This window comes from Aethalodelphis obliquidens, unplaced genomic scaffold (assembly GCF_003676395.1).
Source record: "Aethalodelphis obliquidens isolate GAN/ISIS:26980383/991018 unplaced genomic scaffold, ASM367639v1 scaffold4, whole genome shotgun sequence".
NCBI lineage: Eukaryota > Metazoa > Chordata > Mammalia > Artiodactyla > Delphinidae > Aethalodelphis > Aethalodelphis obliquidens.
In genome coordinates, this window is record NW_020837948.1 from 55,829,709 (window position 1) to 55,849,037 (window position 19,329).

Sequence of the window (19,329 nt, forward strand, 5' to 3'; positions counted from 1 at the left end):
ATATTTTCAAACTTCTTTATTACTATATTCTGATCTGTGATCAGTGGTCTTTGATTCTACTACTAAGATTCACTGAAGGCTCAGATGATAGCATTTTTTAGCAATAAAGGATTCTTTTTGTTGTTTTGTTTTTTTTATTTTTTTATGTTAGTGAATTTTTAAAAATTGAAGTATAGTTGATTTACAATGTTGTGTTAGTCTCTGATGTACAGCAAAGTGATTCAGATATTTATATATACATATATATTCATTTTCAGATTATTTTCCATTATAGGTTATTACAAGATATTGAATATAGTTCTGTGTACTATTTACAGTAGGACCTTGTTGTTTATCTATTTTATATATAGTAGTTTGTATCTACTAATCCCAGTCTCCTAATTTATCCCCCCCACTCCCCACCCTTTCCTCCTCCTTTGGTAACCATAAGTTTGTTTTCTAAGTCTGTGGGTCTGTTTCTGTTTTGTAAATAAGTTCATTTGTACTATTTTTTAGATTCTATCTATGACTGATATCATATGATATTTGTCTTTCTCTGTCCAGTTTATTTCACCTAGTATGATAATCTCTAGGTCCATCCATGTTGCTGCAAAAGGCATTATTTCATTCTTTTTTTATGGCTGAGTAATATTCCATTGTATATATACACCACATCTTCTTTATCCATTCATCTGTTGATGGACACTCAGGTTGCTTTCATGTCTTGGCTATTGTGAATAGTGCTACAGTGAACACTTGGGTGCATGTATCTTTTCGAATTATGGTTTTCTCTGGATATATGCCCAGGAGTGGGATTGCTGGATCATATGGTAACTCTATTTTTAGTTTTTTAAGGAACCTCCATACTGTTCTCCATAGTGGCTACACCAATTTACATTCCTACCAACAGTGTAGGAGGGTTCCTTTTTCTTCCTCTCCAGCATTTGTACATTGTTTTTTTAGACATACTGCTGTTGCACACTTAAGAGACTACAGTATAATAAACATAGCTTTTATATGTACTGGGAAACCAACATGTTTGTGTCACTCACTTTATTGAGGTGACCTTTAACCATACCCGTAATATCTCCAAGATATCCTATATATCTACCACTAAGATTAAGTCAGTGTGTTTGCCATAATTTTTTTTAAAGGGATATAACAGGTAGAGCTAAGATCTCAAGTTCCTGTTCACACCTTTCTTACTTCCCCATTGGTAACCACTGTCATATTATTGGTGTGTTTTAATCATACATGTTTTTATTGTTGTTACATAAGTATGTATCCATAAACAATGTATTTTTTGTTTTGTGTGTTTTCAAATTTTACATAAGTAGTATTCTACTTTATGTATACTTTCACAATTAAACTATTTTTACTTAATGTGTTTTTAAAATATTGAGGTATGTAGCTATAGTTCATTTATTTTAATTACTGTCTCATTTTCTTTGAGACAGTTACTTTTTTTTTTCTGCTTTTCAAGAAGAAAGTGCTTCATGGAGTATCCTTAGTACTTATATTTTCTTTGTATCACTTTTCAGGTTCAGTTTTTGATTCTTAGTGAGAAATTTTGTAAATCACAGTGATGTTTTGGGAATCCTTCCTGAAGTTTTCTCTTGCCCTGTGATTTGGTCTTTGGAGAAATCTACCCCCACTCCCAGCCCCTTTAATATAACTTAAAAAAAAGGGCTCAGGCTCTATGCGGTGACATTTATACCCTTTCTTGGATATATTTTCTTGTCAAGTAAATATAACATATAAAGGAAAAACTTATGTTGACAAAAATGTGTATACTGTTAAATTTTTAAAAATCTGTTGCTTTTCTATACATTAACAACAAACTACAAGAAAGAGAAATTAAGGAAACAGCCCCATTTACCATTACATCAAAAAGGATAAAATACCTGGGAATAAACCTATCTAAGGAGATAAAAAGACCTATACTTAGAAAACTATAAGACACTGATGAAAGAAATTGAAGATGACGCAAACAAATTGAAAGATATACCATGTTCTTAGATTGAAAGAATTACTATTGTTAAAATGACCATACTACCCAAGGCAATCTACAGATTCAATGCAATCCTTATCAAAATACCAATGGCATTTTTTACGGAAATAGAACAAGTAATTGCAGAATTTGTATGAAAACACAAAAGACCCCAAATAGCCAAAACAATCTCGGGAAAGAACAGAGCTGGAGGAATCATGCTCCTTGACTTCAGACAATACTACAAAGCTACAGTAATCAAAACAGTATGGTTCTGTCACAAAAACAGACACATAGATCAATGAACACAATAGAGAACCCAGAAATAAACCCACACACTTATGGTTAATTAATCTATGAGAGAAGAGGCAAGAATATACAGTGGAGAAAAGACAGTCTCTTCAATAAGTGGTTCTGGAAAAACTAGACAGCTACGTGTAAAACAATGCAATTAGAACCTTCTCTAACACCATATACAAAAATAAACTCAAATGGATTAAAGACCTAAATGTAAAACCGGATACTGTAAAATTCCTAGAGGAAAACACAGAACACTCTTTGACATAAATCACAGCAATATTTGTTTGGATCCATCTCCTAAAGCAAAGGAAACAAAAGCAAAAATAAACAAATTGGACCTAATTAAACTTAAAAGCTTTTGCACAGCAAAGGAAACCACCAACAAAATGAAAAGACAACCCGCTGTATGGGAGAAGATATTTGCAAATGATATGATCGATAAGGGGTTAATATCCAACATATATAAACAGCTCATATGGCTCAACATCATAAAAGCAAATAATTTGTTTGGAAAATGGGCAGAACTGAATAGACATTTTTCCAAATAGGAAATGCAGATGGCCAGAAAGCACATGAAAAGATACTCAACATTGCTAATCGTTAGGGAAATGCAAATCAAAACCACAATGAGATATTATTACTTCACACCTGTTAGAATGGCTGTCATCAAAAAACACATAAATAACAAATGTTGGTGAGGATGTGGAGAAAAGGGAACCCTCATACACTGTTGGTGGGAGTGTAAATTGGTGCAGCCACTGTGGAAAACAGTATGGAGGTTTCTCAAAAAACTAGAAATAGAACTACCATATTCAGAAAGATACATGCATCCCAATGTTCATAGCAACATTATTTACAATTGCCAGGCTATGGAAGCAACCTAATTGTTAATCAACAGATGAGAGATAGCCTCATCCACCAGAGGGCAGACAGCAGAAACAAGGAGAACTACAATCCTGCAGCCTGTGGAACAAACACCACATTCACAGAAAGATAGACAAGATGAAAAGGCAGAGGGCTATGTACCAGATGAAGGAACAAGATAAGACCTCAGAAAAACAACTGAATGAAGTGGAGATAGGCAACCTTCCAGAAAAAGAATTCAGAATAATGATAGTGAAGATGATCCAGGACCTTGGAAAAAGAATGGAGGCAAAGGTCGAGAAGGTGCAAGAATCATTTAACAAAGACCTAGAAGAATTAAAGAACAATCAACAGATGAATGGATAAACAAGATGTGAGATATATATATATATATGTAAAATACAGGGTTGGCCAAAAAGTTCATTTGGGTTTTTCCGTAAGATATTACAAAAAGCCATAAAAAAGAATAAAAATTTTGCCATTTGCAATAATGTGGATGGACTTGGAGGGCACTATGCTAAGTGGAATAAGGCAGACAGAGAAAGACAAATACTATAAGATATCACTTATATGTGGAATCTAAAAAATACAACAAACTAGTGAATAAAACGAAAAAGAAGCAGCCTCACAGATACAAACTGGTGGTTTCCAATGGGGAGAAGGAAGGGTGGATGGGCAGTATAGGGGTGAGGGAGGTGAGAAAGGGTTGTTATGAGATTATCTGAAATCATCTGTGTGAAACTTTTGAAAATTGTAAAGCACTATAGAATTTAAAGAATCTTGCATTCAATAAAATTTTCTTAATTAAAAAAATTTAAAGAATCCTGCCTAGTCATGAAGTGATGAAATTGATTAGATAGAACACTAGTACTGCTTAGGTTTGCCTCTGGTCTATGTTAAGAATTTTATGTAGTTCTCCTTCCTTTACCAAATGCATTTGCCAGTATCCTTCTGTTTAAAAATTACAACTATGTGGAACCAATTTTAAATGCTGAATTCTGTATACTTTTTTATATTCCTTAAACTGATATATATCTAAGCTGATTTTAGGACTATATATATATTTTTTGATAGGACTATAATTTAAGAGACCTTTTTTTATTATTTTGTGCTGACCTATATAATATTTAAAGAAGGCTATTGTTTGAGCAAATATTTACCAGTTTATTACTTGACAGAGTATTTAGGTAAAAATATGATGCCCATATTTTGAGACGGTTTTTTTAAATAATGGATTTCTCAATAATTACATGGCATTCCCCAAAATTCATTTTTCCTATGTCACAGTGACTTAGAGTTAATCCAAAGTAATTGGTGTAAATAGTGTCTGGATGGCATTGACCATTAGTTGGTACCAGAAATGATTCCTTAAATCTAAGCAGCAAAATAATAATAAGACAAAAATTTAATACATAGCTATATATAAGCTATTGAGTATTTCTGTTATTTATGGTACATTTTGTTATTCTCTTTGCTTGTCTTGTATAATTTTATGAATAAAATCCATTTAAATTTACTATTAAACATCCCACCTGGGTTTTTTTGTTGTTGTTCTTTGGTTTTTTTCCGGCTGCATTGGGTCTTTGTTGCTGTGCGCAGGCTTTCTCTAGTTGTGGCGAGCGGGGGCTACTCTTCGTTGCGGTGCGCGGGCTTCTCATTGCAGTGGCTTCTCTTGTTGAGAAGCACGGGCTCTAGGCGCGTGGGCTTCAGTAGTTGCAGCGTGCGGGCTCTAGGGCTCAAAGGCTTCAGTAGTTGTTGCACACGGGCTTAGTTGCTCCGCAGCATGTGGGATCTTCCTGGACCAAGGATCGAACCCGTGTTCCCTGCATTGGCAGGCAGATTCTTAACCACTGCACCACCAGGGAAGTCCCTCCATGTTGTACTTCTAACCTCTGCCATGGTTTTGTCTAGTGACCTGTAAGATACAAGTGCAGTGAACAGAGATTTCATTTTAAAATGTGAAACATTTAAATTGGAAAGACTTTGACTTTCTTTTCCCAGTCTTTTTGAGATGCAACATGACTAACCTCTCCCTTTAGAGCAGCATATAGGATGTGTGCTGATAAAATGAAGTGTGCCCTGACGAGGCAGGTATGAAAAGCTAAGTCCTTCGCTTTTCTAGTGGTGGTGACATAAGTGTTTAAGTGTTTTATCTGATGGTAACTTGATGACACAACAGGCAAGTTGTGTCATGGCCTGTGCAAAGCATGAAGCTCCCAGCTGTCAGTGGATGGAGTAAGAGGAAAACATGGGAAGTTAGAGGTTGGTTGTGGATGAAATATGTGCAGGAGGTAGAGACAGAACAATCTTGCTATAGGCCATTAAAGAGAGTGCTCAGAGCACTCTCACTACAGTAGTTTTGTCATTTATTGTGTACTGTAAATCTCAAAACCTATTTATTATTTGCCAGTTATTGTTTTATTTTGTTATAAATCCAGCAGCAATAAATTCTTAAAACTTGAAGTGTACAATTAATGAAGAATGAAGAACTGAATTTTTGTGTATCATTATTTAGCATGCACAAAATGTTCATCAACTTCTACCATCCACCATGAAAATCATAGTGATATAAATCTGCTAAAACAGGATCAGCATCTACTTAAAAAGTTGGGAGGTATTTTAGGAAGACTAAGCCTCAAGATGACAATTTAATGTATACAGGTGCCAAATATATTTACATGTCTCTGTGAAACATGATCTCATATAGATCAAATAACTGTTTTTTAAAATTTAATTTTGTTCATTTTTTATTCTAAGTTTTCTTTTGCACATATGAGAAATGAAGCAATAATGGTTAATGTATTTCTCCATTAGCAGAAAAAGGACCTGAATGATGCTGGTTTTCAAATAGAAAAGCAATTAATTCCAATAATAGTTTGACCATTTTTACTCAAAGCTTTTGTACATTTCTTCTGTCAGTGTAAATGGAATCAAAGTAAAGCTTCTGGAAGTTTATTCTGTCAAAATCGCCGTAAATGCTGTTGTAAATTTAAAAGCCCCAATGTGGCTTTCACTGAACGGATGTTGTCATGGTAAAATCAACGTTCTTATTAAATTAAGAAAACTGTGGAACAGAAATATTTTGGGAATTGGTTGTGGTGCATGCATACTCACTCTGCTTATTCTACCAAGTGAAATAAAACTATAATGGTCAAAATTACTGATATTTGATATGTGTAGTTTAACTGAACTACAGGATTCTTGTGATGAAGCTAATATTGAAAAAGCATACTTAGGCATGACACCACACACTCTCATACGCAATTCTTTTTGCTGCATGTGACCAGTGGGTTTTTAGAAATGTGATTTTATGAAAAACTGCTTTGTAAATTAGCCTGTGTTCGATATTGGCTTTTTTGCCCGGGGCGGGTGGGTGGAGGAGTAGATTAAGTGAAACTTTTGTGTATTGGTTAGACTTTGATTCAAAATCATTTCGAAATCTTTAAAGTGTTTATCAGGTAGAGCACCAAAAACCTTCAGCTTTTGAAAATTTTAGCAAATAACAATTCTTAGAAACAAATCTTGCAAACAGGAAGACATTGAAATGTATCCCTATAAAAACGAAGGAAGAACTGAACAAATTAAGTGGTAAGAGCTAAAAATTTATTTTAGAAGTTCTATCATTTGCAGTATCTCAACTATGGTGAAGACCTTTTTGATGGAACTCCTATTTTTGTGGTTAAGTTTATATTTTTATTAGAATGAAATGAAATCGAGGAGGCAGTTGGTTTTGCATTATCTAAATTTGATGAAATTTTTGTTTACAGTATAGAAGAGAATTATTTAAAAGTTTTATCTCATAAAGATAGTTTTATTGAGTGGAGGGGGGAAAGTTAAATATCTAGGCTTGAAATATTTACAGATTTTAACATAAAAGAAAGCATTGAGAATATCCTTGTATTCAACAGAGTTTTCTCTGTACTTACCAGATCATTCGTTTGATCTGTAAAGAAGACATTTTTTTCCATTAAAAATATTATGTTCTATAGAGAAGAGTAAGTTGCAAATGTCAACATTTTCATATTTGGTGATCATAAAATTCAGTTTTGAAGAAGATTGTAGGCAATTTTATTTTCTTTAATTTAAAAATAATAAGACCATATAAAACTATGTTCTTCAAATAAATACCAATGATTTGGTTTTAGAGATAGAGCTAAGAAATTGATTAAAGTATATGAATAAATACGTATCTGAGTGAAAAGTATTCTGCTTATGTTTTTAATGCATCATTGAACATGGATATGAGTTTATCTTTTAGAATTTTATTTTTGAAAATACATTTTTGGTAGAACTGTTTCATAACCTACCAATATAATAAAACAAGTTTTACAGTCAATAAATACATATTATAGAAATTACATAATTTTAATTACTTAAAATTTTCTATCTCAGTTTCAATAGTGTCTGTTAATATTTTGAAATAATTTAATTTCCTAAACATTAATTTCAGGGATCAGAAATAAAAGCAAGATGAATCAGTCCACTAACTCAAAAAATTATTTCGATGAATAGACTTATTTTCTTTTTCTGATTTATTTTAGTTCCATATTCTAAATCTCAACACTCAAAAATAGACTTTAGAGTTAACCTAGTTATAGATTCTCACTCTACATTTGAGGAAACTTAACAGCTGGGTGTATTTTTCCCAGGTTATCCCAGCAAGCTGATTACACAGTCCAGTGTACAACACTTCCTTTTGACCTGTGTTACTCATTTGGTGACTATTTTGCTAATCGTCCTTAAAAATCAGTCATAGAATTTTTCTTATCTGAGGTTGAACCAACATGGTCTAATAATTAGTGGATAGCAGTAGTTGGTAACCAAATTTAGAATAGCTCTATTAACATTTTTCACTTGTATTTTTTGTAGTTCTACTTTAGTAAACCTAGGTTAATGGTTTTTAAATAGATTATTACTGAAAGAAGGTTGCTTTTTATCCAAATCAATTATCTTAACGAATTAATACTGTAAAAGTTTACCACACCATTCCTGTACTTTGGCTTATTGTTATAGAACTATCTTTAGCTTTGCCTGACTTCATTGATTTTATTTTTTTTAATCCACTTCTAATGTCTGTAAAATGTTCTAATGCAGATGTTTATTTTTTCCATGTATTATGAATCCTATTTATAGTTAGAATTGTATGTGTGTAACCTTCTAAATTAAAATTATGCTTTTTCAATAAAATAACTGGAGTTTAAAATACAAACCTATTTTGTTAACATTTCAATTTTGGTTTAATTATTATTAAAATTATCTCAATATATGTTAATGTAGTACATTCAGAAATTGACTTAGGAAATCTTATTATAGTGTAAAAGCTGCTATAATAAGTTGTTCCCTAACATAAATAAATAAATGACCAATATTACCAGAGGCTATAAGCAACATGGGGAAAAAAATGGAAGGAGTCTTTTATCCTAGTTTTTAGAGGGCATCAGCAGCTTGCTTTTATGAAAAAGTAACAGCTAAATGCACTGCAAATAATTTGCAGTAATCCAGTTCAGTGATTCATGTGTCTGCTTTAATGGGTCATAATTCAGGGTAAAGTAACTGAGTGCAGTCAGAGTGCAGACACTGCTTATGCCAGGGACAGTATCTCTTCATAAAACACACCTCAGGAGAAGCAGTTTGCCAGCCCCCTAATACTCTCTGATGTTTTGATGTCCTGCATATTTTTCCGATTAAGTTTTGAGTGCCATGTTTTTAGTTGTATTTCCACATTCATTATTCTCACGTAGACCCTTCAGCGGGTTTGCCATATATGATTATTTTTTTAATGATGCCTTTCTTTCCACTTCAGCAGTTTAATAATCTAGCACATGGCTGCTTCTCGGTACTCAGCATTCACCTCCCCAATACTGAAGAGGACATGTGCTTTGGCTTCAGAATTCCATTTGCAGCGTTAGAAATGCATATTCCCTATGGAACAACATTTGTTTGACATAACCATTCATTTTTATTACCTCTTTAAATATGTTTATCCAGAGTTATCAATAATCATAAATAACTATTCTCATCTTGTTCTGTTTTTTTCCAACAGACAAAATTGCTTACCCAGTACATATTAAATCTCGGCAAGTATGATCAAAACTACGACATCAGAGACCGTACAAGATTTATTAGGCAGCTTATTGTTCCGAATGAGAAGAGTGGAGCTTTAAGTAAATATGCCAAAAAAATATTCCTGGCTCAAAAACCGGCACCACTGCTTGAGTCTCCTTTTAAAGGTACTATTATCAGAATATACCTGCAAAATATTTGTTGTCTAAAAAATTATGACATTATATCCCATTTCTAACATGTTTAAAATTTATCTCTTAGAAAATATGTGATTAGCATATGTAAATATATAAGAACAGTGTGCTTTCTACTCATTCATCTGTTCTCCAGCGCAAGCTTTATAGTAGTTCATGTTTTTATAGACCTTATTTACCTAAATAATTTCAATCTTCTGATTTTATTTTTATTCTAACCAGATGACTTGGCTGAACAGTAGATAAAAGCTGTGTTGTTCTTGCAGACATTGACTTCATCTCTGTTTTAAATAGATAGCTTTGTTTAATAAGGAGTATATAATTCAACTCAATACTTAGTTGTTATTAAATAAATATTCTTTGTACACTAACATAAGCTTTTCCAGGAAGAATTATTTCATAAAAATATCCCTTTATATTTGTTTGCTTTTCAAAGATGGAAGTTGACTTATTTTCCCCAGCATTTTAAAAGGAGTGTTTATTTTCTCAGTTTAACAAGTAGCCATTACAGTGGGAATCAAATGATTATATACTTTGGTTTTCATATAGTTTCTTATTTAATGTTGTAAAGCGATAAAAAGCAGTTCAGTTTTGTAGAAAAACTTAAAATTCTGAATGTGTTTGTGGCAAGACATGTATATGGATTGTTTAACTGTGCTGTCATTCTTAATATTCACAGTAAAGTAATTTTTAGAGAAGCTACATATCAGAGCAACACCTCTAAACACACTGACTGATTAGCTTTTTTATTGACCATTATGGGGGAGATTATTATAATCTATGGACTGAAATCAGTTTTTTGACCTATGAAGAGCTTCCTAGTTTATATTTATTCCTTGACATTTGAGGTAATGTGCCAATTACCTTGAGCTCTGATTAGGATTGTTCTCTGTTATATACAGCTCATATTGTTTATTTTATATTTTCCTCTATTTTAATAGGTAGGGATCATTACCAGCTTGGCACTTTGTCTCATACTCTCAACACTAAAGCTACTGGGTACCTGGAATTATCTAATTGGCCAGAGGTGGCGCCTGACCCATCAGTTCGAAATGTAGAAGTAATAGAGTTGGTAAGTTGACCTTTCTGAAATTAATTTTGTCAAGCAGTGGGAGATTCTGGAATAACTATTGTTTTATATAAAAGCTTTCTTGGTGGATTGAAAATTGCTCTGGTATTTCTAAATGTAATGTGTTAGACATATCTTGCTGCTATCAGAAATAAATATTGTAGTATTCCTATGTCATTGTACATGTACTGTTCCTTTTCTTCAAGGAAATAGAGAATGGAATTCTCTGCATCAGTGCCACCCACATTTGTGGTATTGCATTTGTAGTTGTGTAGATTCAATTTCTAAGGTATTTAGTTTCATTGGGTTGAGCTTTTCCTACTTAGTTTAGAGATTCGTAAGCTTCCTGTTAATGTTTTCTAAATCATTTTTGCTGTCTCTTCCAGAAAAACCATACAAAGTGTTCTTCTCGATTTTCTGATGAACCTTTTTTACGTGAAGCCTAAACATAAATAGGAAGCATCATGTACCAAAAATGTCCTTACACAAGGTCACAATTAAAATGAATAATATGTTGCTTTCACATTAAAAAAAAAAAGCTCTCTATATAAATAACCTTTTCCTAGATCTTTAAAACATGTTGTCCGCTAAAGTAAGAGAATTAGTGTTCTTTCCTAGTATTATCTCTTTCTTTCTTACATAAACAAGAGAAATAAAGAGAGGGGTCTTATGATTGTCTTTAGAGATTGATTATGTGAAATATATCTGATACTTTTTTAAGTAGAATTAATAAAAAAGAACAGTTAGGTATTACATCCTGGATGCTTTTCTGGTAGAACACATATTTTGAACTAGGATTCAGATAACCAGTCTTTCTCACTAATTCCTATGAGAAAGTCAGTTAATCTTCTTGCCTAACTTTTCCATATACAATGGAAAAAAATATTACTTTAAATAGAAGAATTTCTGTAACAGGCATAGCTTTTTTTTTTTTTTGCCACACTGCACAGCTTGCAAGATCTTAGTTCCCCAACCAGGGATCGAAACTGGGCCACAGCAGTGAAAGCATCAAGTCCTAACCACTGGACTGCCAGGGAATTCCCCAGGCATGGCCGTTTAATTTGATTCTTTTGAGAAATATGTTTCTCTTAACTACACAAACTTGTCTGGCTTTGGAGTGTGGCAAGAGCAATAACAGCTGATAATGGCTCCATTTAGCAGACCCTGGAGTATACTTTGATAGTTTTATAAACATGATCTTGTTTAAACCTCATAATGATTATAAGTGATGGTTATTGTTATTCCCATTTTGCAGATGATGAAACCAAGGTTCAGAGAACTTAAGTAAATTGCCCAAGTTCCCATAGCTAGTAAGTGATGGAATGGGGATTCCAACCCTTATCTGAGTCCATTGTTCATTCTCTTACTGCATTTTATCATGTAACATGAGGAGAGGAAGCTTGAGCTTGTTTGCAAATCTGTACTATCCTTAGTATTTAACACCACTGTTTTCATGCTGTGACAAATTCTCTCTATTTAGAGATGATTTTTTAAATTATAAAACTTATTAAAAACAAGTTGCATGCTCCTCCTTGCAACTAAGTTTGGTGATTTCCCCTCAAATCTACATACTAGGGGCTTCCCTGGTGGCGCAGTGGTTGAGAGTCCCCCCTGCCGATGCAGGGGACGGGTTCGTGCCCTGGTCTAGGAGGATCCCACGTGCCGCGGAGCGGCTGGGCCCGTGGGCCATGGCCACTGAGCCTGCGCGTCCAGAGCCACAACAGTGAGAGGCCCGCGTACCGCGGGAAAAAAAAAAAAATACATACTACTCTTAAGTATTCTTCAAAAAAATTGGCTTACTTGTGAAACTTTTGGTCAGGTGCCAGAATAAAAAGAGCATGTTCTTTGTTATGATTCTTTCACAGAAATACTGTCTCTCCTAATTTCTTATGTCTGTTTGTTGTTTTTATGGTTCTGTCCTTTTTCATTGTTGGGTACATGATGTTTTGGTCCAAGTAGAATCATCCTTTTATCCTACCCCCGCTTCCGCCCTATCCTTCCTCCTTGCTGCCCCAATCCACCAAAAAAAAGTAAAATAAAAATAGTTTGTCATCTCAGAAGTTAATAACAATGCCATGCAATTTAATTTGGTCTCAGCAGTACCCTTATATTGGCTGATAGATTGGTTGGTTGGCTGGCTTCTTCTATTTTCATGTGCTCTTCTAAGCATTAACTATCTTATAGGGACAGTACTTAAATAACCTATTTTCTTATATTCATTTCACCTGTCCAGTTCAACAGATGCAAATTGATTTCCTTTTCATTTTGCTGACTACATTGTGAAAATTAATAATTGGTAGCTTATTATGGAGGATAATTATAATTGATAGAACTTGGTTGGAAAAAACTGTCACTCTCCGTTGATGCCATGCAGAAAACCGTTTCAGTCTGTTGGTCTCTGGACATACTGACTTAAAATTATACTATAGAGACTCAAGTAAATATAAAAATAATGCACATAGTTTTATTATAAGATGCAGCTGCAACAATGCAGAAAGTACTGTTCACATAGTCTTTCATTCTACATCACCCCTCTAAAGTCCCGTCAATGTGTTTCATGCACGTAGTACATATGTTATCCTAGTTTTACTATTAAGTGATCTTACAGGGTCACATCTTGTTACTATGAAATATAACTTAGTAAGAATAATGGCCTAGGCTTAGATAATCTGATATTTTAATCAAAACAACATGGGGCTTCCCTGGTGGCTCAGTGGTTGAGAGTCCGCCTGCCGACGCAGGGGACACAGGTTCGTGCCCCGGTCCGGGAAGATCCCACATGCCGCGGAGCGGCTGGGCCCGTGAGCCATGGCCGCTGAGCTTGCACGTCCAGAGCCTGTGCTCCGCAACGGGAGAGGCCACAACAGTGAGAGGCCCGCATACCGCAAAAAAACAAACAGACAAAAAAAACATGAAACCTAGTCCATTGACACTAGAAGTCACTTTGCATTGCATACTACCATTTCCAGGATATCAGATATGATATATATTTATGACACCAGTAAGCTTTCAAGATTCTTTATAATTTTTTTTTGCTTAGTTCTAGAAAATTCTTTTCTCCCCAGTTACAGAAAAACTGTCTTTTGCATATCAAGGGTATTTTGCTTTAAAAACACATCTACTATCAGTTACTATCAGTATTTTATCCTACATAGGAACTTTCAAATTAGTGCCTTGCTATTTTCCTCCTCTCTTTTCCCTGTTCTTTCTTTTGCTTAGAATGATACAATTATCATAGTCATAAAAGACCATAACAAAAAGTAAAATATTTTTATTGTTAGTCTTTACCCTTTAAAACCTAAAATTCCATGAATAGAGAGTCCATGGCCATGTCAAAATAATATACCCCTTTGAGCATAGGAGCCTGATTTTCCTTATATGTTGACTCAGTCTTACCCTGAAAGCCATAGTCTAATTAAGTAATTTTTTTTCCTATAAATTGACTTTACACACTTTTTACTAGCCTTCAGAAAAATATTACTTGTTTGGATTTAAGAAAAATATGAACTTCACTGTTCACTAAATATAGGAGAAATTTGTTTATAGAATACTATCTTTATTTGTAACTGGAGGACAGAGCATTTTAAATATACATAAAAAAAGAAAGGAATACTGCTGATCTTATGTTAGTATCTTATTCAAATATATTTGAGTAATTTTTACGTATTTTTCTATTATTGTCCAGATAGTAGTTTTCCAAGTCACTGAAGCTTATCCTTTTAAGCAACATATCTTAAGCCCATAAGCCCTCTAGATCAGTGGTTTTCAAACCTAGCTGTACACTATAATCATACGGAGCTCTATAAACAAAACAAACCTATGTCAGACCTGCACCAGACCAATTAAATCAGAATCTTAGGAAGTGAATCCCAAGCATTAGCTTTTTTAGTATTAGTATTTTTATTTTTGTTATTAGTATTTTTAAAAATATTCCCAGGTGATTCTGACATATATCCAGTGCTGAACAAGAACCTCTATCCTACTATAAATTTTTTTACAACAAAATGTTACTCTAGCAGGCTAGCACATAGTAGAAGCTCAAAAGTGTGATAAATAAATGAGTCTTAACCGTTCTTGACCTTTTAAAAAATATACATTTTCTTGCCCTTTAAAAGAGAGTGTATGAAGCATTTAATTTTTTCTTAATGAATCAAAGTCACACTTATGAAAAAAATTTCTTTTACTTTAGTACACTGTATTAAAGTTTTTAAGGTGCTATCACCCAACTAATGATCACTGTGCCAGACACATTTAAGGTATATCAGTGTACAAAATACTCAAACATCTCTGCTCTCCAGAAGCTGACATTCTAGCAGGGGTAGACTGACAGTTAAATACACAAATTGTATACAGTAGCATGTTAGAAAGTAATAAGTGCTGTGACCAAAACAAGACTAGAGCAAAGGACCATCAGAAGTACCAGGCATGGGAGGCTGGGATTTTAAGTAGAGTGGTCCTCCCTGAGGTGGCATTTGTACAGAGAATTGAAGGAGGTGAGGGAATGGGCCACGCAGGTCTTGTTGGGGGAGGATATTGGCAGTAGGAACAGCTTTGGGGAAAGGCCTGAAGAGGGGAGCATGCCTGGGGTGTTTGAAGACACTGTAAGGAGTGGCCGGAGGGGAGTGGGCAGGAGGGAGAGCAGCCGCGAGAGGACCAAGAGGACCTCAGGCACGTAGGGCTGAGCAGAGTGCTGTAAGAACTTCATTTTTTCTGAGTGAATGGGAGGCCTTTTGCAGCATTTCAGACAAAGAGGGACTTGACTAGAGTTAATCAAATCATTCTAGCTGCTGTGTTGAGCCAGCTTGGAATGGGGGATGGGAGGTGGGCATAGATACAACACAGCCGGTTAGAGACTGTTGTAATCCGGGAGAGAGAGAGCTCTGACCAAGGTGGTGGTTATAGGCTTTCTTGATGCATTAGATGTTTAGGATAGAAGAGAAAGACAGAAGCCAAGATTCTGTCTTGATAGAACCCCAAGGTACCCCAGGGTTCAGGCTGTTGAGATGGTACGGGCTATTTATTGCCTACACTAAGTATTTTCTTTCTTTTTTTCTTTTACCTCAGTATCAAGCTGTGAACTTGAATTTCTTACTGCTGTTACTATGTCTGCCTCTAATTGCCCTCATCTCTTCAAGGCTGTCTTACTTTAGTTTAAATCTTCTGTAGACCAACGAATACACAAGTGTTTAAAATCATATGTTAAAACAAGGTTGTTGATCTAACGTAATAGGCTCTGAGTGAGAGTTTATGTCCCTCTGCTTAGGGGTAGAGGGGAACAAACCAGTGTCAGGATTCTCAGAGTTGCCTTCTCTGTTGAGGCTTTAAACTTCCTTCTGGGTTCACAGAGTATTCTGAATGACTAGTTTACCTGAAGACTGAATCCCTTAATGAGAATTCATTGATATTTACATTTTTACTTTTTTTTTTTTTAATCAGGCAAAAGAATGGACCCCAGCAGGAAAAGCAAAGAAAGAGAATCCTGATAAGAAATTTTATTCTGAATCTGCGGAGGAGGAGGAGGACTCTTCTGAGAGCAGCAGTGACAGTGGTGGGATTTTAATTCATTGAAAAACATTGTTCACTATAGCTTATATGCTGTGCTTCCTATAGACCAATAAGGCCTAGAACATAATATTCAACAAGCTGGTTTAAATGAAGTTTATACCATTACAATAATTCCTTTCACTTAACATATCACTGTTTTCAAAGTAATTTCTAACGCCTTTTCATTTGACATTGCCTCTTGGACCCACAACTAATAAATGATAGAATTGAAACGGGAACGCATGCTTTTCTGAACCCTAACCCACACTGCCTGTGATATTCATTAGCATATTGAAAAATGTAATTTTATATTTGATAAGCCTTTAGTGGGGCCTTTAAAAGTAACTTTTCTTTTGTATTGGATTGGCCAAAAAGTTCATTCGGATTTTTCTGTAAGATGTTACAGAAAAACCCAAACGAACTTTATAGCCAACCCCCAATAAAATGTAAAGTTTATTTTTAACCTTGAGCAGTCTGTTCTTATCCATTTTTTACTCTTTTACTTCTACATGAAAGCTAAAATTAATAAATCTCTTGTGTATTATAAAGAAACGAAGAGCTAAAAAGATTGAGGGCAACCACATGCAATGAAAAAAAATACTAAACAGGAAGGATCTAGAAGTCCTGAGTTTTAGCCAGGCAAATTGAATAAGGCACTTACCTTCTCTACATCTGATAAATGAAGGGGTAGAGTTAGATGCTTTTTAAGTCTCTTCAATACTGAAAGTCTGAGTGATTTGCATAATAAAGTATATATAGGAGTTACATACTCTTATTAACAGTTAGCCTAATGAACTTATCTGATCCAAGACCAAATGACATCTCTTTCTTTTAAAACCTTTATTCCTTGGGAAGCCAGGGCTGCTCACTATTACTTGGTCATCCATTACTTGACATTAAGGTAATTCATTCATTTTTTCTTCTGTTTCCCCTGTCAAAATCTTTGTTTTCAGTATCTGATAAGTTAATCTGTGGTGTATTACCTTCTGAAGTAATATGCTGAAAAATGGGGGATATTACTTCAATCCAAAGAGTTAATGCTAAAAAATATGGAATTTCAGGAATGATATAGACCATTGAGAAAGACATGTTGTGTAGTTGAGTGTTTCATATAGATATTTGTCTCCATTCCCATTTATTCACAAGCTCCTGTCTGTTTAGAGTCTAACCTTTTTCAATACATATTTGAAGTATTCCATTAACATTATGGCTTTTCATGGGATTATCTGAGTACTTATAATAGGGAGTCATATGTCAGAGCTCCATTCTGGTTACCAGAGGAAAGAGAGAACTTTTCTCATTAGAAGTTACCAGTTTTTTTCAAGTGAGCATGCCTTCTTGAGGATAAATGAATTTCCTCAAGGATTTACCTAACTTGAAAATTTAAATAAACGGTGCCTGAAGTGAACTGGACCCAGATTCATGCTGAACTCCCATGTAATAACATGAGAAAGTAACTTAGATGCTATACTTTCTTATTTATTTATTTGTTTATTTATTTATAGCATAAACGATTTATCTAAGTTAATATGTACGTGTGCTTAACTTTGATATCACAACAAATTCAAAATATTTTTATTCAGCAGTTTTGTTTTGCCTTTGTAAAGTTTGGGTAAAATAAATTTTGCTCTCTGTAAAAGCTGATGATAGAGTGCCTTACCACGTGGCAGGCACTGTTGTGTCCTAATCACCTTTACATGTTTCACATCATTTAATCTCCACAACAGCTCTTTGAAGTAGCCTTTGCTGAAAGGAAAACTGAGACCCAGAGAGGCTGAATAACTTGCTCAGTCTTACAGCTTGGTACACGGCAGGGCCAGGGTTTGAACTCGGACATTCCAGCTTGAGAACTCATGCTTATAACCACTTCAAGCTGTTCCAAAAGAATATAGGCACTCCTAGCTTTTCGCTGTGATACATGAATTAATCCTCATAAAGTAGCTATTATTTACCTATTAGAATACTGTTTTAATTAGAGGTTACATTCCTGCCTGAGGACATTTCATCAGATAGATCATAGGCCAGGACAACAGTTTGTCCTCTTATCTAGGATACAACTCTGCACCTATAATCATTTCAACTAGTAAAAAAAATTATGCTTCATGTTTAAAATACACATAAATATACTATATGTATCACTTCTGCAAAGAGCCCTAGTATACCATAATTTATTCATAAAACATTTAACTATATAGTGCCTCAGTGTAACTTTATCATTTCTTTGACCTACGGAAGACTCCTATACTAGCTAAAATAAGTGCTTTTTAAGTAGTGATGTTGCTTTATTGCCTTTGAATTTAGGAATTTTTGAAGATGATTTGAATGACTCATGTCCCTCGCAAAATTGGTTCCTAAGAAAATTCAACAATCCCTTCCTTTTCTCTAAATAAAATTTCTCATTATAAGTAGAGGAATTAAAATTATTTCTTATTCTTATATCATGCTCATAATCATTCTTTAAATAAAAAGTTTTTGCCATAGCTAAAATACTTATGGGTTTGAAGAGCAAGATAGGCTCACTTTGGTTTAGTTGGTTGATCTTTTCTTTGCCTTTCCCCACTCACTAGCAGAGTGCCTTCTCTGTGCATTGGAGTCCCGCCATGCTTACCCTGCCGCAGGGTTCAGGAGCCTTAAGTGACCAGAGGGCAGAAATAGGAAATGTGGAACACCTGGGGTCCACTAAACTAAAATTCAGCATCTGGTTTCATTTGTGATGAATGTTGACACTTACTTGTGTCCTTATGTATAATTAAATGGCTATAAATCAAGGAGCATCTGGATATCTTTTTTTCAGAGAGTGAATCTGGAAGTGAAAGTGGGGAACAAGATGACGAAGGAGACAGCAGTGAGGACTCCAGTGAGCACGAGAGTGAGAGTGGAAGTGGGTCAGAGGCAGAAAACAAAAGAGCAGCCAAGAAGAACTCCAAAACCAAAGGAAAAAGGTGAATTATTTTGTCAGAATTTCCTTCAAAAACATTATTTGGTCTTTTCCCCCGGTCTAACATTGAGTGAGAAAATAAGTGTGTGTGTGTGTGTTTTTTTTCCCAAACAGATTTTAAATCTTGTAATATTAATTTAAAATACTAATTCATATTATTCTCTTACTTGTAATGCTCAGTTTTCATTTTGAACTTGAAAAAATCTTGGGGTTACATTTTGAAAATTGGTGTAACCTTGGAAGGCTGAGTTAAGTGATCAAGCAGACGGTATGAAACACTTAATTACCTTTTGAAGCAATTTTGCTGAGGGTGAAAATTAAATCCTTCAACACTTTGCCATTATGTAACTAAGACAATTGATTTTTCTAAATAATGTTATATTAAAAA

General features: G+C 34.5%; 1 protein-coding gene across 4 annotated transcripts in view; it reads left to right on the forward strand.

Annotated features, from left to right (window-relative positions):
* Nucleotides 1-19,329, forward strand: part of AP3B1 (adaptor related protein complex 3 subunit beta 1) — a 275,250-nt gene that overhangs the window by 161,254 nt on the left and 94,667 nt on the right. For all 4 annotated transcript variants that reach the window (XM_027100769.1, XM_027100771.1, XM_027100772.1 and 1 more), the window contains exons 16-19: nucleotides 9,177-9,363; nucleotides 10,332-10,462; nucleotides 15,896-16,007; nucleotides 18,798-18,945. In XM_027100769.1, the coding sequence (XP_026956570.1) occupies nucleotides 9,177-9,363; nucleotides 10,332-10,462; nucleotides 15,896-16,007; nucleotides 18,798-18,945 (578 nt within the window). The remainder of the gene's footprint in view (nucleotides 1-9,176; nucleotides 9,364-10,331; nucleotides 10,463-15,895; nucleotides 16,008-18,797; nucleotides 18,946-19,329) is intronic.